A 26254-nucleotide genomic window follows, 5' to 3' on the forward strand; every position below is an offset into this window, starting at 1 on the left:
TCTGTTTGTATAAAGCGAGAGAAAATTGTATATACACATGCAAATACATATATCTTCGTCCTATACATTTATAATTATACAATACAAATATTTCTCTGCCCAGTTTTCTTTTGTCTTTCTCTCTTTCTCATTTTATACATACACATATTATACAATTGATCTTTTGTATACGACTGCTTTCTTTTGTTTATGTATAGCGAATTATACAACTGCTTTCTTTGTATATGTATAGCGAATTATACAACTGTTTTTTTGTATATGTATAGCGAATTATACATATATATGTTTGCTATGAAACGCAATTATGCAAACTTTGTTATAACATACAAATATAAATTTGTGTTTGCTATATGTGAAAATTGCTCTAAAATAAAAGTGTTTTCAGTTATGACAAAATACTAAACAAAGAATGTCAAAATATTCTTATAGAGGAACAGTAACCATATCAAAATGATACAGTATTCGAAATATAAGAAACAAAAAAATAATAACAATAATCAAACACCATAACAAAAAAACACCAAAGTAATATCACGACTACTAAGAAAGGATCAATAAGATAACACTCAACTATCTAACTAACATGTTATCTCGTGAGATAAACAAAAGATCTAGTGTGGTGTTTATATGTATGATTAGTTTTGACACACGTGCGTTGCACGTGAAAATCAAACCATGTACCACAATATATTTAAAAACAATATGAATATTGCTAAATAAAAAATTAGTCATTCTTAAAATCTCTTAGTTACACCTCTTAAATAAACTTTCTACCCCTTCTCCATAGTGCATTACTTTGTTATTATTGTTTTGTAGGTGTTCTTACTTTTAATATAATATAATATAAATAAATATTGATATCAAATATAGAAGATATACTAAATTGGATGTTTTATCTAGATTATTAGATTAATTTAACATTCATGTTATGGAGTGTTCTAATTTCACTGAACTTTGAGATTGTCAACGTTTATAAATCAAACATGAGGTTTTAAGAAGAGAAGAATAGGAAACATAAAAAGCTGTAGTTTAAAAATGTGAGAAAACCCCTCCATTTATAATTTAAAATGTGTAATATTAGTATGTGCATATTGTTTCTTATCATAAAAATATAGAAGATATACTAAATTGTGTGTTTTAAGAATAATAATAATAATATTTTTTTTAAAACGTAGTTTAAATTTTTTATGAAGGCCCTCTTTTTACAGCCAACAAAGGATAGTGTATGAAAAACTGCTTGTGGTGCCTTATCAAAAGAAGTCACAGCCCTTCAGAAAAGTCATAACCCTTCAGAAAGGTCAAAACTCATCAGAAAAGTTATAACTCTTCGTAAAAGTCGCAACCCTTCGAAAAAGTCACAACTTTTCAGAAAAGTCACAACCCTTCAAAAAGGTCACAACGCATCAGAAAAGTTATAACTCTTCAAAAATGTCAAAATCCTTTAACGTGAAAAGTTGTCTGCCTTTAATATAATGTAATATAATACACATAAATAAATATAATACAATATAAAATATAGAAGATATACTTCATTTGGTGTTTTAAGTTGGGGGTATTATAATAATTTAACATTTAAGTTACTAATTCATTCTTTTAAGGTAGTAGAGATAAAAAAGAAGAAGATAGATATAGATTGGTCTAATTTATATTTGATATTAAATTTTAAAAAATAAATAAGACTTTTAATTTAAGGATGATATGTAGAATATATAAAAATATCTTTTAACTTTGTAGTCTTATAGATGCGTCCTCACCCCTAAGGAAAAAAGAATATTCTATATAAAACTGAATAAAAATAAAAGTACAACAAATAAATTGAAAATGAAAGAGTACTTATTAAATGTAGTTTGGATTCTTCAAACAAGTTATTGAATAAATACTTTTTCTCCAACAATTCGAGACTTTTCAGATTCTGAACACCAAGTTGTAGTTTGTGCAACGGAAAATTATTGAACTTCTTGTCAAGGAAGAGTTGCTGCAAAAATATATTTTATGGCTATGAAAATGAGTGTGTATATTATCACGATACTCTTCTCGTTTGAAGTTGAGTTATTTCATTCTCCTTTTTTCATCAAATTTTATTGATCTATCTAATTTACCCACACAAAAAAAAATTGTAATTGCATAATCCAACAACTCTCACAATCTTCCTTTTTTTAAGTAGAAGAATAGAAAACTTGCAAAATTTATAGTTTAAAAGTGTGAGAAACCTACTCTATTTATAGACAACAAATGATAGTATGAAATATGCTTATTACGTCTTTTCATATAAGTCACAATCCTTTAGAAAAATCACAACTTTTCGGAAATGTCATAACTCATCGAAAAAGTCACAACTCTATAAAAAAAAGACACAATCTTTCGAAAAGGTCATTACCCATCAATGTAAAAAGGTGTTTGCATTTAATATAATATAGTGTATATAAATATAATATTAAATATAGAATATATAATGAGTTGGGTGTCTTAAGTTGGGAGTATTATAGTAATTTAACATTAAAGTTAGAAAGTTCATGCTTTTAAGGTAGTATAGATGTGATAATGTTAAAGTTATATGAGATACAAATTTTTTCAAATAATTAACTTCAAGCTCTTAAAATATATTAATAACGAACTACATATTTTACTTTCCTAAGTTGTAAATAATTACATTTCACATATACATTTTATGTATTTTTTAAATTCTCAACAAATACACATTAATAAAATTTTCTGCCAAAATTACACATTTTAGAAAAATAAAATAAAACAAAACAATCCTCATCCACAATCCAATAAAAAAAAGAACAACTTTCACATATAGCAAACACAAAATTCATATTTATATGCTATAACAAAGTTTGCATAATTGCGCTCCATAGCAAACATAAATATGTATATTTCGCTATACATATACAAAAGAAAACAGTTGTATAATCTGCTTTGGTATACATATACAAAAAAATCAATTGTATAAAGTGAGAGAGGCGAGCGAGCGAGTGAGATTTGGGAGAGTGGCGAGCGAGATTTGGGAGAGGGGAGAGAGGAGAACGAAAATATATGTACATATACAATTTTCACGCATTTTATACATTTGCGTTTTTGTATAAAGTGAGAGAGGCGAGTGAGAGAGCGAGATCTGGGAGAGTGGCGAGCGAGATCTGAGAGAGGGAAGAGAGGGGAACGAAAATATATGTATATATACAATTTTCTTTCGCTTTATACAAACACAAACGCATTTTATACAATTTGTGTTTTTTGTATAAAGTGAGAGAGCGAGATCTGGGAGAGTGGCGAGCAAGATCTGGGAGAGTGGCGAGCAAGATCTGGGAGAGTGGCGAGCAAGATCTGGGAGAGGGGAACGAAATTATATGTATATATACAATTTTCTCTCGCTTTATACAAACACAAACGCACTTTATACACTTGCGTTTGTATAAAAAATGAGAGAGGCTAGGGAGAGAACGAGAGTGGCGAGCGAGATTCACCAGGAGAGAGGTAAAATATCAATAGTTTGCTATGAGGTATAATTAAATCAAACTATATTTATAGCATTTAATTTGAATTAATAGTTTGATATTATATATAATTTTTCATAAAAAAAAGCCCAAAGAGGAAAAGTCAATTTTCCCCCCAAATTAACCAGGCGCCAAATTTCAAAACCCGCCAAATTAACCAAAGAAAAATAGCGAAGAGTGCTACTAAGGTTCTTCTCGTTTTCTTCTGACTCTCAGAAATACTTTTGAAATCGGTGAGTTTTTTTTTACTTTTATTTATTTTCACTCACGTGTGCTGCAGAATTCCGTATTCCCGTGTTATTCTGGTCTTCTATTTAATTTACTGCTTCAATAGTTCATCTCCTATGTTAGGCAGCTTTTGATTTCTGGAATTTTTTTTGTTTGCTTAATTGACGTATGTGAATGAGCTTATTAAAGTGTCTTAATAGTTACACATTGATTGTAATTGGGGAATAAACCGGTGGTGTGCTTATATAGACTTAACAACTATCTTTTGGGGTTGAGTTAGGCTCAATTATCCATTTCTTTACATGATACGAGAGTCAGACACATCCTTTTTGGGCTCCCCATCCACGTTCCCATTGTGCTTGGGTGTGAAGAGGGTGTTAGAGTCCTACATTGGTTGGTGAATGAACTGATGGTTTGGTTATGGGAACTTGCAGTGGCGGATCTACATAGGCGTGTGGGGGTGCCACGCCACCCCCGAACTTTGACGAAAACTCTATATATACATAGGTATATATATATAATATCGTATAAATATAAAGCGTGTCACCCAGAGAACAAAACTGGCTTGTGGTGCCACGGTAGGAGGGCAACTTTAGAAGGCTGATGTTGCGGGTTCGAATCCCATTTGTACCTATTTTTTTGAGAAATTTGCTAAGAAAAAAAAGGCTCCAAGAACACTTTTTTAAGGAAAAACAGCTGGCACATTTTTTTTTTTTTTTAATAATTGTTAATCGATAAGTCTATTTGGCACCCACGGACTCTAAATCCTAGATCCGCCACTGGGAACTTGGGCAATCCTACCCGGATGAGCTATCTTTTGAAATTGAGTTAAGCCCGTTTTAAAGGTAACAACCTATCTAAAGGCTAATTAGACTTCCACTTCCTTTGTTTTGTTTTTGTTGTAGGAATGGCCAATATACAACTGTGAACGGTGAAAAAGGTTGAGAGGATATCGAAAAAAAAACAAAGAAATTGAAACATGCAATCGAAGATTAACAACTTTTTCATGCCCTTGTCTTCATCTCCTACACGCAAGAGTGCAAACCCATCTCAATGTTGCATTGCTGAGTTCGATTATGGGAGGGTACAGCCAGAAATTCTGGTTACCTACCAGCGAAGACCTCAAAATTCAATTTGGTATGATATTTTTTGCCACATTTCTCTTCAATTAATTGTTTTTTTTTTTCAGCAATCAGCTGTATAAGCACATCCATTTTTAATTATCTTAGTTATCATTTCCTCTATCTGTTCATGAGTCAGTAACATGTGGCTGATATATTGGTGGGAGGCACTGGATCTTCCCCTAGCTCATATGCCAAAATATCATAAACATTTGTAGAGATGATATGGTCATAGGCATGGACGATGTGACTGAAACCACAACTAGTAACACCACTCGTGTAGATTTTGACATTACCAGCTTCAGTTCATTTGAACACCTCCACCTTACACAATATTTCTTAATTTTCTTGAACAAATTTAGCATAAAAAATTGTCTAGCATGTGTTTAAAGGGAAATTATACACCAGAGTTGTTACTACCTAACATAAATGACCCTTTCTCTTTCCTCTTCAAGTTCTTTGCTTATGCTAAGCTGATTTTCCAGTGAAAAGAATGGTGCGTCAGCTGGTGAAGCATCCAAGGAAATAGACTTGGAGAATATTGTGCCAAACTTTGGGGTGACGAAGTCGGGGAAAGTTCTGAATAAGAAGAGAAAGTATGCGCAATTCTATTTGGAATTGGGTCAGTCTGATTTTTTATTACACACCTGTATTGTCTGTGGCTTTAAGTATGCCAGAGGTGATGAAGAGGATGAAAAGTTTCATAAGACGTTTCACAAGAATTATACGCATGGTATTCCATTTAAGGTAATTCTGCAACAAATTCTGGTATTTCAAAATTTTCTGTTGTGCTTGATGATATAAAGTTAGTAAAAGATTAAAGTTCTATTCTACCATGCTTTGATAAAATGTCTAGGGTTGGCGGAATGAAAGAAAACTTCGAATTCCTTCACTTGAAATTGGATGTATTATCCTGGTGCTGGACAATGACCCTCCTCCTCAGAGAAATAAGGTTTATATATACTATTTGGTTATGCATGAAAAAACATGTTTTGACTTTCACAATTGATATTTCCCTAGATTATCGCATTAAACATAGTTCATAGAATTAGAGAGTGTATGTTATTGACAGGTACAGGAAGTTGTGAAGATGATGGAGATGGAACTTGGAGATGGGTGGATATATCATCAGCTATGCAAGGTTTTGTTCTCTTGCAATTTTATGAAACTTATAGTAATAGAAAGCAAACTTCATTGTTGAAAATTTTGCTCTAATCAATATCAAATCTCAACTGTCCAGCTTCCTATTCTCTGCTACGTTTTATTTTATAAGTTGAGTATTAAGTTACTTGAGTTCAATGTGGCTTCGTAATCATCCTATGACATTGAGTGGTTTTTCTCATTTTGCTTGCTAATTTTTATGAAGAATTCTCCCTTTGTGTGGTGGTTATGTGACAGGTTGAGTTTGACTAGCTCTGTGAATGAAACTCTGAAATATTTGTCCTGTTAACAGGTGTATCTGTTTATATCTTCTCAAAGAATATCTGGATGTCTTGTAGCAGAGCCCATAAAGAAGGCTTATAAGATTCTCTCAAGACCAGAGGGCAGCAGGTGTAATGTTTCACCTGAGAAGGAAGTGAGACGGACTTCAACCACGCTCCAATTTGGGGGAGTGAGTTTCCAGAGGGAAATGGTAGGAAGAAATCACTCAACTAAAAGTCATGAAGAGTCAGATGAAAGCATCAGTGGAGTAGTCTTGTGTGAGATGGAAGCTGTATCTGCGTTATGTGGCATTAGAGCCATTTGGGTTACTCCCTCCAACAGAAGAAAACATTTAGCCAGCTATTTGCTGGATGCTGCTAGGTAACACCATTCACTTTCTCAGAGTTATGGTTCCTTGAAAATACATTGCATGCTTAGTGAAGTTAAAATCTCCTGACCTTGCGTGTCACACTTTGATGAGCAGAACCTCTTGTCCCTTCTAATCCGCCGTGTTCTTAGTGTGTGTGATCCGGTTATAGAACCTATTATTGTTGTCGAAAGTGAGGTTAGGGTTAGACTATATAGAACCAGAACAATAGACCGATTGACTGTGGTCAGGTCAGAGCCGTCTATTGCCTGTTGGAGGAGATTGATTGGACCTTATACTGTGCCTTACTTAGTCTTCCACTGGAACTGGATTCTCTAAAGCTTAAATAGAAATGCCCCTCAGAGGAGGATTGAACAAGGAATTGACTTCTCTAAATCTAAAAAGACAACTGTTGGGGTTAAAACTAATAATTTCTACTTAGTTTCAATTGGAAATATAAGGTTCATGTCTGAGAAACGAGACCATTGTAAAAGGAAGAAAGACGACTGTCACTGATCCAACAAACTTAGTTCTCATAGATTGAATAGTCTAATGCTCTGACTTGACAAGAGTGCCTTTGTGAACTTGTAGCTGAATTCTTCTTCACTTGCACTTAATAATCATTTCTGAAAGGGGTCCTGGTATGCAAGTATTATCTATGAAGTATGAGAAGATCCTACCAGTGTACTCCATCTATATTGCATCACACTGTAAATATGGATGACTACACAGTTTTTGTGTAGTTAATTTATATATATATATAAATAATATGTTACCTTCTCAAAAAGAAAAGGGTAGTAATTATTCTCTTTAAATTAAACTCCCTCTTTGCCATTTGCAGTCTGGAATGCCTAAGCTCCACATATATTTTCATTGCTTACTATCTACGTTTAGTCTGAACTAGCTTCTCATTCTTCAATTCAGGGAAAGTTTTTGCAAGGATTTAGTTCTTAAAAGCTCAGAGTTAGCCTATTCTCAGCCAACCTCAGTTGGAACGGTCTTCATCTCCAGTTATACAAGCAGTCACTCATTCTTGGTTTATACACCTTCTGATGTGTAGTAACAAGTAACAACAACAACATACCCAGTGTAATTCCACAAGTGGGGTCTGGGGAGGGTAGGATGTACGCATACCTTACCCCTACCTTTGTGGGGTAGAGAGACACCTTCTGATCTGTTGTAAGGATTTAAGAGATAGCATGTTGATTTTTTTCAGCAAAGTATATTTCAGTTAGTCTAGTAATTTACTGGATAATCCATCTATGTTCATGTGTGGGAACTAAGTGATTTATTTGTTTTATGCTTTAACTAGAGCAAACAAAGCTATTCTTACCCAGTGTAATACAGGGTTAAGATAAGAGTCTAACCAATCTCTGTTACATGTTTTATACTGAGGGGTCGTTTGGTGTAAGGGATAAAATAAATAGTGATGGATAACTTCTTTCCAACCAAACGATATATTCGGTTATAATCTTCTCAAGAAAACATCAGATTTCTAGCAGATGGTCATCTTGAACTATAAGTCAGTTACTTGGCTCCATGCAAGAATTGGTATTCTGAGTATGATTGATTTACTTGTCTGATTTCTACCCTGCAGCTCTTCTGTAGAAAGACATCAAATTTCTTTCAGGCTGTATATTTTACTGTTCATTATAGCACAAAATTGTTCTCTTTAAAACATGTTTATTTCTTAGAAATTTGCTGCTGCTGTATTCGAACAGTTGAAATTCTCATTGCTTTAGTCCTATTTAGGTGCTTTTATCTCCCATTTGTCTAAGCTTTGGTGGATAGAATTACTGTGTACATATAAAAATATTGAATGTATCAGGTATCCGGTTAAATAGTCTAGGTGAATGTGAAAGTTGTCCTAGGTCCAGTATTGTTGAAGACTGGGGAACTGGACTTTGGGCCATTGGTGGTGGAGGATAACAGGACATTGTATGCAGGTAGCTGTGGTCATGATGATTTGTCACTCCTTGGGGCGTGGGTGGGTGGAAGGGGAGGACACCATTTGAATGCCTCTCTGGAAGGCTTATAGACCAATCCTTACAAGATACTAATAGATGAAATGTAGCATATTGATAAGGTGGTGGGTGATGATATCTTGTTCCGCTTGTTTGTGAAATGAGATTGACATTTGAACTATCTTGGATTTTGAAATGGTAATTTTGATTCCTCTTGTTTAAAACGTTTTGTTTAGATGCAAAGTTACCATTGTTGTTTAGAATGGTAACTTTCAGTTAGGCGATCGACATTTACTTGGTGATTCTGCTGATTGATGATGAGGTGGGGTTTTCTTGGTATATGTGATATTAGTGTTCATGTCTGACAGACTTGAATGATGGATTTTTGTGTTTTAGACTTTCAATAATGGATCTGGATCACCTGTTATGTGTTCATCCACTTGTACATAGTATTGAAATGCATAACTTTTCATATGGACCCTCCTCTAGTAGTTGAATAATTTTTTCATTATAATTTATGAATTGAATAATTCGTCAGAGTATATAAATTAAATTCTATAACCCACTACTCAACCACTCATGTGTGTGTCTGAGTAAGTACTGGCAGTCGCCTTCATTGAGTTTGGTTAGTGTACTTTGCATGCTTTTCTTGAACCTCATATTGAAGCTCGTCGGTCAAGAAGTTACATTTTCCTAATGTAACTCTACAAGGTCATCTCTTTCTTTGCTTTAGTCCTAATTTTTAGTCGACAGTATTGTACATGCAGCCTGGAGGCCCTAATTATTTTATTTTTCTTTTACAAAAAAGTGAAGTATAAGGGTGTTATGATATTAATGGAAACATTTGGTACTCCTGGGGTCAGATCAATATAAATTACCACCGGCAAAATACAGCACTTGGCTTTATTTCCTACATCACAGGAAGAAGGGACTGTTTTTGATAAATATCTGAATGGCGCTCTTGCTTGTACTTCAGTGTAAATGCAGTCACATATAAAAGATAGATCTGCATAGGGATAGATGCAGTGAACACATTTGGTAAAAAAATCATTAATGAGAAAACAACAACAGTCATTTAATTCATATTTACATGTTAGTACATTAGTTTTATAGTTCTATGTTTAATAAAATTATTACACGGATCCGTATTGAGTAATATGCTTTAACTAAGGTTCATTAGCCTTTGATGGCGCACATACTGTCTTTAAACTTGATTCTTGCCTCTGTGTTGAAATGTTTGTGGTGATCAGTAGCTCAATGCTAGGTCTTGAGTTTGGTATTTGATGCCTTGTGTAATGTGTAGTGCTCAAATTTCTCACATACTTGCCATGAGCATCGATCACTAGCTAATCTTTTACTTTATGAAAATTAAATATCAGATTTATTTTACTACACAAGCTACTTTGGTTTGCTCCATGATGAAATGATTAATATTTTACGACCCTAAACCATCCCTAGTGTTATGTGTGGGTCTACATGCTTGGGCCACATCATTCAAGTGTCTAGAGCACAATACACCTCAAGATAATCTTTGATCAAGTCTGAACCACCTCAAGATAATCTTTGATCAAGTCTGAATCACCTCAAGATAACTTTTGATCAAGTTTAAAGGAATAAGGTTGAGAGTCTAATGAATTTTATCACAAAGAATTGTAGTATGATTAAGGATTGTAAGGTTGTACTAAGTTGATTTACAATCCCAATTAGGAAGCTTTGAACACTTAGATAGCTAGGTATTAGCGTTTCAAACACTCAAACAATATTGTGTCTAAGACTTTCAATTAGAGGAAGAAAACAGAAAAAATTGAGTTTTGGAGTTCTCCATAAATGTAGTACATAAGGATGAAAAAAAAGTATGCGACAAGAATAAGGTAAGTGCTCCCACAAAATATTTATGGTGCAAATTAAAATTCGTGTCAAATTTTTTAGATACGTAATAGTTTATGGGCCAATTATAGCAATACAATTAATTGGTGGGTCCTTTTTGTAGATATCGTTTTTATTAATTGTTTGGTATGTCCACTTAGCTAAGGACACCATCCTTAATTTCTTTTGTTATTTAATACTTCTTTGTTGAGACGTGACATATCTTTAGAAATAATATATTGAATGATAATTTTATCATATTATTTCTGATTATTATGATTTATTTAAATATTAAAAAATAAATAGTATTTAATAACAAAAATGAAATTAAATTTAAAAAGTTTTAAAATTATTTCTTGATTTTTGAAAATAAATATGAAAAAATAGATGGAGGGAGTAGGTGTTGATCCTTGATTTTTATGTCTATTTCTAAATTTAGCTTTATGTCATTGGCAATGTGTCCTATTTATGCACTATTTTAGTGCCCTGCTTTCTCTAACTCTAAACAAATCACAATTCTTTTCTCCCATCTCACTCAAACAAAAATCCAAAAAATAGAAGGGCAAAACAAAAAACTATTCGATCTAACTGTTTGTAGATCTTGTTAAGTAGGTCTAGGATTTGTGTGGTTGCACCTTCTTCGTTTTTTTTCTTTTTAAGTGTGTAATGTTCGAAATTTACTAATCCGACTAATTTAAATTCTTCTTTTTTATTTTAAGAAAAATGAATGTAAAGGTTTTAGCATTTTCTACATTTTTTATTCACTACTAATAGGGTACTTGTGCTGTTTATGGCGTCTCGTTTGTAGATCATTTTCATTTAGTTTCATGAGGATTTTCATACTAATCCCTAGGAAAATCCCCATGTAATTCATATTTTTCCTGTAGTGCTAGTTTAATGTATAAGATGGTTGCGATAGATCGGTTTACTAAAAAATATAAAAAAATCGTTTTAATTTTATAGACATTATATTGGTATTACGAAACAGCACCACACATATTACTTGTCACGAGCGTTAAACTACAATTAAATTTGTAATTGACTAAAAAATCAAATTTTCCGTTGCTTTCTCTAACTCTGCACAAATCACAATCTTTTTCTCCTATCCCCACTTAAACAAAAAAAAAAGAAAAAAAGAGCAAACAAATATGTATTCGATTTTACTGTTTGTAGATCTTGTAAGGTAGGTTAAGGATTTGTGTGATTACAACGTACGAGTTCTTTGTTTTTGTCCTTCTTCAAGTGTTCAACGTCCGAAATTCACGGATCTAACTAATTTGAATTTATTTCATGAAAAGTTGAATATGAAGATTTTAACATTTTAATGTTTCGATCAAAGCAATATCATCAAGTTAGTTTAGTGGGTAAAATGATCATTGTGATTCAACTCACTCAAAAAAAAATTGATAGTTGATCTATAGATAAGTCTGTTCTAATTTTAAACACAATATATAATTGGTACATGAAATACCACCATAAATATTACAATGCATCCACCTATGCTATGGTAAGACACCATCCATTCGTGCTAATAACAACCAACCAACGAGTCAAATTATAATTATCATCAAATCAAATTATTTAGTTAGTGTCTAACAATTCGAACTTGATATATCTGACTAAAATAGTGAAACCATTACTATTCCACTTCACACTTCGGTTGGTGAGTGGTCACTTAACAATCACAGTATACACTAGCTAGCAAGTACTCATGGTGTCCTTTCTAAAATGCCTCAATTAAGGAGATAATAATATAAATAAATAAATTAATAAATTCTGGTCCCTTTTCCTAAATTATTTGATGTTGATATTCAAATAGCTCATATTTGCTCTAATATTCATCAAATTCAATACGTTTAATTAACCAGACGCCCCTAATCCAAAATATATATATATATATATATACAAACACACACATATAAACAACCAAGAAATATTGTTTTTTTTTTTTTAAAAAAAAACTTACTTTATCTCTTTTTCAGGCATATTTATTTTCTTTAGGATGACGCTATTCTAAATGAAGTATAAATGAAGCCTGGTGCAAAAAAAAATATAAAAAATATATATATTAAAAAAAGAAGAAGAAAAAAGTAAACATGAATCCTGGCTTTGTATTGTCCTTTTAACCGTCCAGTCTCTTGTTGGAGTGTAACCGACGGTTTCTCAGCGCAAAGTAAACTGCTTTTTTAGCTTCAATAGTTATCAGTTATGTACATCTAGACCGACAATACTTAAGGATTTTCTTTTTACATTTATAAAAGTTTTATTGCATATTTTATTTAGTAATCGAAAATTTTATAATTTATATCTAGTCCTTCCCTTTATATTATATGTGTTAAATATTACTAAGTTAATTTTTCAAAGATTTCAGTAAATTGGTACCCTAGATGTGTGTAAATGTTTTTTTTAAAAAAAATAAACAAACCAGTAAGATATTGAAATTATGCGTTATCAAATATAAAATGATATATATATTTTTAAATTAGACTTAGAAAAAACACAAGACATTTAAATTAAAAGTTTCTCAAATATGTAAAAAATATTTTTTACTTTTTTTTACCCCTCCCCACTCCCGAGCCATTCGCTCAACCCTAAATTAGGGACCCTAATACTCTACTCCCACCCCCTAATAATTTGCTAAGTTACATATTAATATTTTCTAAGTAATTTTTTAATTTACATATTAAAAAAACCATCAAACACATCCTAAGTGAAAATGTAAAATACTTCCAATTCTTGTGATTCTTTTCTTGTTTAACCCCGCTCTCCCTTCCCCCAAAAGATAATGAATTGTAGAAAAACAAGTGGGTATAGATAGTTGGAATAGCTACGAACCAAATATTATGGGGACATAAAAGGAGTAATGTTAGAGGATTGGCCCTAGAAGATTGTGGTGGATTGATAGGTATTCGTTTATTATTAATTAAAAGTTTTGAATTTAAATTTATTGGGTACGAAATTGCTTTTTATTAAAAAATATTTTATTCAATATGAACTGTTTCACACAAATTTAAATTTAATCAAATTTTAAAAGGCGTACGGAAAATTAAAAAGAAATGCTAGAGAGTCACACATTTCTCTCTACATGTGAATTTTAACTGACACTGTCCTCTTTTGTCTTCTGTCGGCGCTTATTTGCTTTCACTTTCTTTCGACTCATCCAATCCTTGCTCTTCTTTTTCCCCCTCCCGTGACCCTTCCTATTTTTGCAACCACTAATATTTTATTTAACATTATTTTTTTATTAGTTTTTTTTATATATAAAAATCTATATTATCTAAATAATTATTCACTCTGTCCCATTTTATGTTAAGTAATTTGATTTGACACGGAGTTTAAAAAAAATGAAGACTTTTAAAATTTGTGGTCCAAAATGAATGATAAAAAATTGTGTGGTTGTAAATCATTTCATTAGGAATAAAATAGATATTTTATAATTAAATTGTTACTTAATATAAAAATATGTCGTTCTTCTTAAAACTGACTAAAAATAAAAGTAAATCGCATAAATTGAGACAGGGGAAAATGTTGATTCAAATTATAATACACATTTGCTTTTTTTTTTTTTAGAAAAAAAGAAGAAGAAGAGAGTATTTGACTTAGCACAATTTTAAGGGGAAAAAAATTAGTATTAAATTTACGATTATAAATCATTATATAATATTTTGTAAATATAGGACTTTTTCCTTTAATACTAGGATCTTATAACTATAAATAAATGTTATGATCGGGGCAAAGATGATCCCTCAAGAAAAAATTATATAATTTATATATGATTTAAATAATTTTTTTATGTAAATATAATAGATATTGAACTTTTTTTTACTTTTTTCACGTATTTAAATTTTAAATTTTCTTAGTGAAAATTCTAACTTCGTATCATTGTTTATGATCTATCATGGCAAAGTCACCCTTTATCCAAAGAATGACAATTGCACTCTTAATCGAAAATTTATATCATAAAAAAAGGTTTTTTTTTTTTTATATATAAATAGAGAGAGAGTGTTTGTTTGTTTTTTTGTCAATTGCACGCTTAATCAAAAAAAATTTATCGTGTAGAAAGGTTATTTTATATATATATATACAGAGAGAGTTGTTTTTATTTATTTATTTTTACTTCTTTGTGTATCCTAACTTGAAATTGGAATATTTGATAGATGGTTAAGGGTAAGTTATTTATATATTAAATCATGCATAAGTATTATTAGTATTATATTTTGGTAACATTCTTTATCATGATAAAATTAATATAATGTTTGTTTTATAACTAAAAAAATTGTATAACTAAAGCATATATAAAATAATAATAAAAAATTACATAAATAATTTAAACCTTGCATAATTAATCTTTATATAAAGTATATATAAATTCACCTATAATTAACTCTAATAATAATAATAAAAAAATTTAAAAAATTAGCTACTCAACTCTAACCATCTATTATATCCGTCTACTTTTAATTATCATAATTTTTTTTAAAAAGTCAAACTATAAAAAACATTAACTAATAGTTTATGATGCATTTTTTCATCATATTGATATGCAAAAAGTTGCAATTTATAGTAATTTTCGTATAATTTTTGAATATATTCCAATTTCTATAGGACCTAGCTACAATTCTTTATATGTTGTCCGTTCTAAATTTGTTGTTTAAAATATCAAATTAATGTCATCTAATTCAATTTTAAAAATTAGTCAAATTGACTTTTAAAAAGCGTAATATGACAAATAAAAATGGACGCAGGGAGTAACAAACTACCTCTAGGCTCTAATAGCTTAATGCTTATACAGGATCACAAGGTAGTACTGTAAATAAAATAAAACAAAACAAAGAGAGACCACTATATTATTCTACTACTATAAATTCACTAACCCAACCAAATATTTTCCCCACACCTACTAGTAATATAGTAGTAAGAAGAGAAGAAGCCTAGAAAAAAAAAATGAAGAATAAAATTATTTCTTCAAAATTAATGCTGCTGCTTCTTCTTCTTCTTCCATTAATAAACTGCCATGGAAGCTACCTTGATTATACAGACGCATTAACCAAATCCATTCTTTTCTTCGAAGGCCAACGCTCCGGCTATTTACCGCAGGACCAGAGAATGAACTGGCGAGGACATTCCGGTTTAAGCGATGGATGGACGGTGAACGTTGATTTGACCGGTGGTTACTACGACGCCGGAGATAATGTGAAGTTTAATTTTCCGATGGCGTTTACGACGACGTTGCTTGCGTGGAGTGTAATTGAATTTGGGGAAATTATGCCGCCTGCGGAATTACGGAATGCTTTAGTCGCTATCCGTTGGTCCACTGATTATCTTCTCAAAACTGTTTCTCAGCCCGATCGCATTTTCGTCCAGGTTGGTTATTCACCTTTTTAATTTTATTTAATTTTTGGATGGGACTGAACGAACAAAATTAACAACAACAAAAATCCCGCAAGTGGAGTATAAATTAGGTTAAACGTATATTTAACTTTATCATTTTTCGGGGATATAAAAAGGTTGTTTCCACAAACAAAATTAAGTAGTAATTAAAGCATTTTAAAAATGCCGAACTTTTTTATTCTCTGTTTCTACTGGACTTTGTATGTTTTGTGCATGTAAAACTATTACTCCTCTGTTTTTACATTTTGTGATTATAAGAATGTCATTAATTAAGAGGTAAGATTTTTTTTTAAAAAATAAGCTAAAATATTTTTAAAAATACGAAATTGTCATTATTTTAAAACATATTAATAGTGTGTTCAATATAGAAAAAATATTTTCTTAAAAAATAATTAAATTTCTCATTTATTTTATTTTAATATTTAATAAGTAAAATAATAAGTAATATTTTAAATTATTTATATATAATCTAAATATAAATAATGTAAGGCAAGGGGGAGGAGTGTGGTGTGGATGAGAACTAATGGTGGAAATTGCACCGTGGAATGAAATGAAATGTGACGGAGAGGATAGAGAAACAACTAATAATATGAAATTTATTTTCTCTATTTTTCAATAAATAATCTTTAAACTCTTAGTTAATTAAACATGAAAATATTAAAAATATTTTCCTAAAAAATAAACTCAAAAAGTAAATAAGTTCCACGTGAAATGAAACAGATGGAGTGCATACGTCAGTAATAGACATTGATTAGCTTAATAAGTGGTTTAAGGTGCTTAATAAAGTGACATTGGTGGTACGAGCAGCTATCTATACCTATTACTCTCATTGTTTTAAACATAGAGTTTTAAGAATTAAATAATTTTTTTGAATTTTATAATCTTAAATTAAAAATCTATAAATTGTATCAAAATGTTTTTATATCACGTGAAATATTATAATTAAAATTTATCTAAAGAAAAAAATAACTTAATAGCATTTCAAAAAGTCCTTGCTAGGATTATGACCATTAATCTCTCATGACTTTTGTTAACTTCATTAACGGTTAGATCACACTTTTAATGATCTGAGTTGATGAATAGTAATTGAGAGAAACTAATAAATGATGTATCTTTTTTAATTTTTGTTAGAATGGATAAAAGTTTCACGTTGAATTATAAGGAATGAAAGAACAATCTACTTATATGAATTTAGACAATTTTATTCTCATGAATTAACTTTTGAAGTTGAATTAGACGTGTCATATCTTTAGGATTTTCAATATTTTGGTGGGAAAAAACTTGATTTGCTTAAGAATCGGTTGGATGTATAAAGGAGTGTTACAATGACAGGTATAGTGGTTCTGATAAAGAGAAATTGATTCTTGGAATGGATGTGTTTGTTGGTTTCTCTTTTGGGTCATACGGCGCCAAGTTTTGGTTTTCACCAATTTTTTTTACCTTTGACACCGTGCACCTCAACTTCCTATATACTGCTCTAACATTTTGCTTTCCATCCGCGAGATATTTTCTCCGCCAAACAATAATTATCTACTATATTATTTTGAAATGTTCAATAATACTTGTCATTTTATATAATTAATGAATAATTTTAAACTTAATTCTTAATTTACTCTTATTATTAATTATAGTCATTTTTCTATTACATTTTTCAAGATATTGTATTTATTATATTCAAAGGCTAATATAGTAAAATTATGAGTATTTCTATATATAGTTTCTCGAGAAGTATTTATGCAAAGTCAATAGTGAACACTATTGTTGGAGAGAGTACATTTTTCTTTATAAGGCAAAAAGAAGGAGCTAAATGAACTTATTCTATCTATTCCAAAATAATTGTCATTTTATTAAAATAATTTTATTAATTTTGTTTCAAAATAAGTGTTATTTTAAAAATTCAATAGATATATGTTTTTCAATTATATCTTCATACTCCTTTTCTTAAAAGAGTTTAATTCTAAAAAAAATATAATTAAATAGAAATAATTTAATAAATTATTTATTATATTAATTAATTTCTTAATATACGTAAATATGCTTAAATGTATGGTTATTGTCCTATATAACCTTAACCTTATTGCGTGGAACTTTTCTGTCTTTTCAATTTAGTAATATTAGATTTTTTTTTGGTTTAATGTTATCCTTTCGATATTTGCATACGCAACAAAACATGTTCCTATGCATAATTTAGGGACATAGCTATGATATTAGTGTGAGTACTCAGTAATTTTTGTATCAACCGAATTTATGTCTTTTTTTCTTCTTATTATAAAAAGTATAGGCTAGTATGGAGCTATACATAGATATATAAGTCGTACTCCAAGCACGTGAACCTATAATGTTTGTCCTACGTTGCATATATTGTATTTCTCTTGGTTAAGATTAATTGTCCCTCCCTATAAGCTTCCCTACTTTATGCTCTTTATGATTCAAATTTGTAATCTTCATCATTGATAACGAAGAATGCTTATTATTTGAACAATTCTCTTTGATCCACTATGATTTTATTTAAAAAATAATTACACATTTTATAAAAATGAGTTTAATTGCTAACCCTGAAACTAGTTTAGAATATTTTGATAGTTTAAGAAAAAACTTGATATCACTTTTGGTCTCTCAATCATAGGTAAATTCTTATTTTAGCCTTTGTATTATTGTTGGACTAAGTATATATAACCTTCAATTATTTGAAAATTTCACTTTTAAACCATTTGTATGTGGCTGTTCACAAAAATTCAGAAGTCTTAATTGTTTCACTATTTAATTACCCATATTTAAGGGTGATATACTTCTAAATATAATCCTAATATAACATATACATAAAGGGACTAAAATCATACACTTTAATTAATTAAAGGTTAAAATATTAGATCCATAAACAACAAGGACTAAACCAGAATATAACTTATAAATAATTGAGAGACCAAAAATATTATTTAGTAGGTGTCAAATCAGCTATAAAAAAACTAGTGTCTCATGTGATGTTTTATTTCTTTGGTTAGAAAAAATTAAATGGGACATAATTACTAGCCATCACTTTTGGTAGCTGACATATTTACTTTTTTTTTGGTATATTGATTTTGTTAGGTGGGTGATCCTGTACTAGACCATAACTGTTGGGAAAGGCCAGAAGATATGGACACTGCTAGGACAGTGTACACAGTGGATGCCCCGAATCCGGCATCTGACGTGGCCGGAGAGACTGCAGCTGCCCTGGCAGCTGCATCTATAGCTTTCCGGCCCTCGGATCCCGGATACGCGGAGACACTTTTGAGAACATCCACAAGGGTGTTTGATTTTGCAGATAAGAACCGTGGTGCTTACAGTGATAATCTCAATATTAGAGATGGAGTTTGTCCATATTATTGTGATTTTGATGGATATCAGGCAAGCATTCTTGATCTCATACAAACTAATTAACTCATTATTATTGTAGATAGATGAAATTTTGACCAACATAAATAATTATTTTTAACTATACTTCTATATTAAGAAAAAAGAAAAATAGCTTAATAGTGCTCAATTTTTTCAACAAAACATAAATAAGGACAACTTAGTAAACTATGTAAGTTATTAGTTTTCTTGAATGGTTGAAATGAAATAAAGCAACACTTATTTTAGAACAGAAAGAACAATCAAGTACGTATTTTTTAGGGGTATAAAAAAAAGAAGAGACAAACAGTATGGACCTAAAGAAATACGAGTATAACTAAAGTAAGGAACACCTGATTTTCTAAAATAAATCTTCTGGGGTAAATTTGAATTAGAGCCGTTTTGATTGACTTAAAAAAAATAGTTTTTTAGTTAAAAATAAATTAAAATGACTTTTAAGTCGAAAAATAGAAAGTAGGAAGAGACCTACTTTTGATTTTTAACTTATTCTAAGTCATTTTAAAGTTATTTTTAACCTTGCTAAATAATTTCTAACTTATTTTAAATTATTTTATTTTTATCAAACACTTTTAGAAATCATAAACAGACTTAAAAGTAGATTTGACCAACTTTTTAATCAATCCAAACACCCTCTTAGTATTACTTAGTTACCCTCAACTCTAGAGTTAATTCACATAAACGAATTAAAAGAGTACTTTTGGCTAGAGTTAATTTAAATGAATTAAGGAATTTTAAAAAAATACTTTTAGAGCAATTAGTGTTTGTCCAAGTCTTTAAAAGTTTCTTTTAAGTTAGAAACATTTATTTTCCCTCAGCTAAAACACCACATTTTTAAAAAAAAAACAAGCGTTTTTAGAGAAAAAAGTAGCACTTTAGCGAAAAATAAGCTTAGCCAAACAAGCTAGTTTAATATCACAAAATTAAATAATTTTCTTTACTTTGTTAAAATGACACAAACAAAATTGATATTAACATTATATATAACTAATTCAAGTGTTTGAACAATAATGGTTAGGATGAATTGTTGTGGGGAGCAGCGTGGCTAAGAAGGGCAACGCAAGGAGACAATTATCTAAGTTACATACAAGAAAATCGGCAGACACTTGGTGCGGATGATAATATTGATGAATTTGGATGGGAAAATAAGCACGCAGGCCTAAATGTTCTTGTTTCTAAGGTCAGATTCATTCGTTCACTCACCTACTTAAAAAAAAAAAACTTTTATCATACCAAAACACATCTATTCAAATTGAAAATAGCAATAGCATCCACATACTATAATCCACCATCGAGTATAATGCAGAGATTAATAATGCAGGAAGTGTTGGATGGGACCACGTACTCCCTTCAATCTTATAAATCATCAGCAGATAGCTTCATGTGTACATTAATCCCAGAATCATCATCTTCCCATATACAATACTCTCCTGGTGGCCTAATTTACAAGCCTGGTGGAAGCAATTTACAACATGCCACAACAATCACATTCCTACTACTAGTCTACGCAAATTACTTAGAAAAATCATCACAAATATTGAATTGTGGCACTATAAGTGTTAATCCATCTATGCTTCGAAAAATTGGTAAGAGACAAGTTGATTACATTTTAGGTGAAAATCCTAAAGGTATATCATACATGGTTGGTTATAGTAATTACTATCCTCAAAAAATTCATCATCGTGGTTCGACTATTCCATCGATCAACGATCATCCTCAGGTCATCGGATGCAATGAGGGCTCGATTTATTTTAACTCATCGCAGCCTAATCCTAACGTTTTAGTTGGTGCAATTGTTGGTGGTCCTGGAGAAGATGATGTTTATGATGATAATAGAGATGAATTTCGTAAATCAGAGCCAACTACTTATATTAATGCACCATTTGTTGGTGCACTTGCTTATTTTGCAGCTAATCCTAACGTTTAATTAGATGATCATCAGAGCTAATTAAAATTCTGGTGATGAATTGTATATATAATTAAATAGTCTCTCATCTTGCACATGCAAAGAAGGAAGAGGCTTTTTTTTTTTTGTTAATTTGGATTTTAAATGATGTGATAATGTATTGTCACAATAACTTATTGTGACATTTTATAGAGAGTGAGTATATTATTATTAAGTTGTTCAAGTTTTTAACATGTAAAAATCTTGCATGTTGCTTATTTTGGAAAAAGAATGTAAAGGATCATTCTTTAGCCATGAAATTATGTTGTTAATTTTGATGAATGTAAGGCTATTTTGCAATTCAAATAGTTGGATCCTCTCTCTTTCAATATTTTGCCAAATGAGAATTTGACCTATTTCTCTATTCTGCTTTGGTTTAATTTCTTACGCTTCCATTGTAATAATTAGTTTGAGCTTTCAATCAAAGGAATCAATTATCTATATTATTGATTATTGAACGTTTACAAATGATACTAGATGCAAAGCCCCGTGCCGGTTCGGGCTCACAAATCATACTAAAAGTAGTCTTAATGTATTTTTTCGATTCTAATTTATGTAACATATATTTATTTTTTAGGCGGTTACAAAAAATAACATATTTTCTTATTGATAATATTTAATGATAATAGTTAATGATATTATTAATATTTTATTTATGTTGCGTTTCATATATTCGACAATTTTTTTTTATTGAAGTGGCTAAATCAATAGTAAAAAAGACATCTGTAAAGTAACTTTAAAACATAGATATTAAAAATATCCAAATTCACTTTGAGAGAAGAAAAAGAAACTACATTATTTCATTTCAGTTTGCAATTTTCTTTTTAGTATTTGGTCAAAAGGAAAAGGAAGAGATAAAAGAAGCAAGATAGAGAAATCACACACACATATTAAATGGCAAGGCATGGGGCAGATAGAGACGCGTGGGCATTCATTTGTCAATAAGGTTATTAAATATTTGTCAATAAGGTCTTTATAAAATTGATAATTAAAGGTCGAGAAGATATACAAAATATAAAAATTAAATACTATTTTTATTTATATAAAAATTAGAACAAAAACAAATTAGGTTACCGTTGAAGAGGTGTTCATTCTTATAATCTAAGCCCCATATAACGTCTCCCATGTATTCCATCTTAATAATAATCATTATCTACACGTTAAAGCCATTACATTAATGAATAATTACTGAAGAAAATTTCAATTTATTTGGGATTAGTCACCTGGTAGTAAACCTTATATATCGGGACAAAAATAAACGATCAATAACTTCACTCCATGAGGTAGATCATTATCGCTATATATCGTGCCGGACATAAATTATGATCATATTCGAATGACCTGAACATGATTATAATTTTGAATCCTAATCAAAATTGTCTCTGTTGAGCTGAGTCTATTTAGATTTGAACGATCATATATTATTTTCTAATACATCCAATTATCTAATCAACACACTCTTAAATTATATGTTCTTTGCATGCATATGTTGACTTACTGCTCTTCCTACAAGAAAAAATTACGATATATTACATGACTACAGGGGCGGAGGCAACATATATTACATGCCGAACCCCTCGGCGAAAAATATTATTATTTATACATGGTTAAAATTATTTTTTAGGTATGTATAATAGATGTCGAACCCCCTTCCACTAATTCGTGTGTTTACTTCTCAGATTTTGAATCCCTTATTAAAATTTCTGGCTCCGCCACTGCATGAGTACACTATATTTTATGACATTTCAAGAAGTTCAGTTCAAATATTATTTTGTGATTTATTACAAAGTTATTTTCATAATATAACCTTTTCCATATGAAAAGGGTAAACCATATTAAGAAAATCTTTATTTATACGATTTAGTTTTAAAATGCAAAATTTACAACAAATCCGTTGTAGTCTAGTTGGTTAGGATACTCGGCTCTCACCCGAGAGACCCGGGTTCAAGTCCCGGCAACGGAAAATTCTTTTTTAAAAACTTTTTTTCTGTAAAATTTCTTTCTTTTTTCTCTACCCACCCAAAAAATACAGCCCAAATCCCTCTATTCAAAGGCCCAAATTCTTACTTTCCCTCACAAAAAAATCCCTCTATTCTAAGTTTGTACTTGAAGCTGAAACATTGATTGGATCGCTTTTATTACTTCTTTTCTCTTCTTTGAGAGAAACGAAACGGTGGGCGGTGGGCATATAAGTTGACGTATGTGTCTCGGTTTGTGCTTCCACATTTTTGAACTCATAAATTAAGGTATCTTGCCATTTCTATAGTTCTTTTTTTTTTTTTCTTTCTGGAAAGGAGATGATAAAGTTCAAGCTTTCAAGTTTGGTTTCGTTTCAATTCCTTCAATCCATTTGACATTTTTGCTGCTATATAAAGTTAGGCGATTTACTCTGTGTTTTTCGTCTTGATTTATTGTTTCAATTATCTTAGGTTATAAATAAATTAACTTATATGAGGAACTATTGAACTCGATTTTCAGTCTAAAAGACACATACTTGCTGGACTCGGTTTTGTTAGAACAGCATTGCATGATTGAAGGAGTGACAAATTATTTGCTAAACTATTTGCAGAATCTCTGATTTAGAAAATGTGATTGTAAAGTATTCACTGTTTCATTAGGTCTCAGGTTCAAATTTCAGCAGAGACGAAAATATAAAGGTGATTCCTTTGCATATGTCTTAGTCTTTGGTGGATAGTGTTACCTGGTATTTGTTGTTGGTGGGAGGGTGCAGGTATCCGTGGAATTAGTCGAGAAGGTTTCAGGTTAAAATTTAAGCAGAGGCAAAAACATTAGGTGATTTTTTCTCGTGTCCTAGTCTTGGTGGACAAAGTTATCTGGTACTTGTTGTTTTTCGTGGGAGGTGGCAGGTATCTCGTGCAATTAGTCAATGTGCGAGAGACATCATGGTTATCAAAAAAATAAGGGCTGATTGTTTCATTGGTACATGAAAAAGAATGGGTGCTTTAGCATTTTTGCTAGTACTTCATATTTCATGTATAAAACCTCTGCTTGGTCATTCCAAAGTCAATATGAAAGAATATTGTTAAGTTTGGACTAACCAGCTACTTTCACCCTTTTGCTGTGTGTGAGAGAAGCTTGAGGTAGGTAGTAGTGGAAAGGAAGGGCCGGTAAGGATGCAAGGTAGGAGCTGTAGCAATGAACTAATACTGAATTCATGTTGTTGTGGAAACTTAACGGAGTAAAGGTTATGCATTTAAATATTAGTCATCATAGAATTGCATCCTTGAGGAATAGTCTCATATAATTGGTTTCTATATGTGAAGAACCCTTTTGATAGTCGAAGAAAAGGGTTTGGTTTAGAAGTTGTTTAACGTTTTAGCGCTAATGTTATAGTAAATGCAAATCTAGTGGTTACTCTTTGTCATTCCTGATGATATTATGTTGGCTATGTCTGCTGCACCTTCAATGGTTCTGCCTTTGGATTCTATCAAGTACACCGAGACCTTACATGATGAGTGATTCTTTCATTTGAATGAAGTTTGCTTCTCTTTCCGTATGGTCAAAGTAGGGAGTATATTATTGAATCCTCCTTCCCTTGATGCTTCTGTATGTTTAATTCTGGTCTGGCTCTTAGTAGTGACACTCACACCAAGCCTTTTAACTGATTTCATCAATTATAGGCAGTACTAGTCTGCTACAACAGCTGAAGATATTCATCTGTCTCTTTCTTGCTTGGTATTATAATTGCTTAGGTTTGATCCCGAAGATTTCCCTGGTGATGAATTGTTGATGCTAGTAACCCACTTTTTGCCATCTTTTTGTTATTGAAACCTCAGTTTCATGACATTTGAAACGGTTCTATTGTGGTTTTATTTTAATTGCTTGTGCTTGGAGTCATTAACTGATGAGGGGATGGTATCTTGGATCCTATCATCATAAAATGTTTGTTGATGGTTCCTGAAGGCTTTACCTATGTACTTTCTGTTGCAGGGCGGTTGCTAAGGAATATGACTGAACTTCTCTCCATGGCCATGGCCATGGCCGTTGATGATGACATGAAAGATGACAGTGCTTCTCTGCTTGACCTCAATTCTATAGATAGCAACAAGAGTCGAGTTGTGCTTTCACCTGAGGATGTAGCATGGGCTGACTCATGCCTCATTAATGATCTTGCTATATTGGACCACGGCATGGATTCTTTGAAACATGTCTTACTGGACACTTTTCCTTCCCAAACAATCTTTTCTGCAGTGATGAGGGATGACTCTCCTCAAGACTCTCGTATTGTCCCCACCATTGAAGAGACAGGAATTTCAGGGATTGTAGATGACACGATTTATGATTTTTCTCCAACCAATGAACAAGAAGGGGACACTACTCGTCATCTGATTAATAACAAAGATCCAGATACTTTTTGGTCCAGAATTAACTTAGAAAATGTTTTTTCTTCCACCTATAACGAGGACATGAGAGTAGTTGAAGCCTCCGATTCTGAAGTAGATTCAGAGTTTTCAACATTTGTTGAGGAAAATTTGGATGACTATATATTCAAGGTCTGGGAACTTGACATTCCCGATGAGGAAGATGAACTTGTTAAACAGCTCAACAAAGCCCTTGTAGGAAGCTCCGTGGACTCCATCCCTCCAGCTTCTGAAAATGTTGAAGTACTGGTCGACAAGTTGGTTGATGATATCGTTTCTGGCCTCGATGACATGTCATTGAATCCAACGACTGATTAACTTATGTTGCAAATCCAAATTCTGATCTGGAGCATGCTGCTTTAGATGCAAAGCTCAAGCAGTTTAAACAAAAATTCAACAATTCCGTTTTGCAGCCTACTGTTTCTGACTTGATTTCTCGTAGAAAGAGGGTTGAATGCCTGTGCATGGTCCAAGAAGGAAAGACGATCATATATGCTCAGACAGAAATTTGCAGATGTTGTTCTATGTTTTAGTTACTACCCCTGTTTAGCTTGATTATTAAGTAGCAACTAGTGTAAGAAAACAGGTTTTTGTCCTTCAACTTTCCTTGTATATTGGTATAGATTACTTAGTTAATGCTTTCCTTCCTTTGAACTGGAGACTGTTGGCTGATACAATAGA

The 26254-nt window shown here is 31.3% G+C and overlaps 3 protein-coding genes and 1 non-coding gene across 4 annotated transcripts; all 4 read left to right on the plus strand.

Moving 5' to 3' along the window:
- The first annotated feature begins 4693 nt into the window (after nucleotides 1–4693).
- Nucleotides 4694–7695, plus strand: LOC125815873 (protein CHROMOSOME TRANSMISSION FIDELITY 7-like). The gene is made up of 6 exons (XM_049495437.1): nucleotides 4694–4862; nucleotides 5332–5593; nucleotides 5703–5798; nucleotides 5919–5987; nucleotides 6300–6649; nucleotides 7560–7695. The coding sequence occupies exons 1-6, from the start codon at nucleotides 4705–4707 to the stop codon at nucleotides 7693–7695; spliced, it is 1071 nt and encodes a 356-aa protein (XP_049351394.1). The 5' UTR covers nucleotides 4694–4704.
- A 1226-nt stretch (nucleotides 7696–8921) lies between these two features.
- On the plus strand, nucleotides 8922–26224 carry LOC125816720 (uncharacterized). The gene is made up of 3 exons (XM_049496341.1): nucleotides 8922–8934; nucleotides 23401–23437; nucleotides 25143–26224. Exon 3 carries the CDS (start codon nucleotides 25160–25162, stop codon nucleotides 25889–25891), a length of 732 nt encoding a protein of 243 aa, XP_049352298.1. The 5' UTR covers nucleotides 8922–8934; nucleotides 23401–23437; nucleotides 25143–25159; the 3' UTR covers nucleotides 25892–26224.
- Nucleotides 15374–21515, plus strand: LOC125816719 (endoglucanase 24-like). The gene is made up of 4 exons (XM_049496340.1): nucleotides 15374–15829; nucleotides 18944–19243; nucleotides 20265–20426; nucleotides 20568–21515. The coding sequence occupies exons 1-4, from the start codon at nucleotides 15410–15412 to the stop codon at nucleotides 21171–21173; spliced, it is 1488 nt and encodes a 495-aa protein (XP_049352297.1). The 5' UTR covers nucleotides 15374–15409; the 3' UTR covers nucleotides 21174–21515.
- On the plus strand, nucleotides 23082–23154 carry TRNAE-CUC (transfer RNA glutamic acid (anticodon CUC)). Its single transcript has one exon. It is a non-coding gene; the product is annotated as a tRNA-Glu (tRNA).
- Nucleotides 26225–26254: the final 30 nt, after the last annotated feature.

This window comes from Solanum verrucosum, unplaced genomic scaffold, assembly GCF_900185275.1.
Source record: "Solanum verrucosum unplaced genomic scaffold, falcon-dt-bn FXZP01000261.1, whole genome shotgun sequence".
In the NCBI taxonomy this organism is placed as follows: domain Eukaryota; kingdom Viridiplantae; phylum Streptophyta; class Magnoliopsida; order Solanales; family Solanaceae; genus Solanum; species Solanum verrucosum.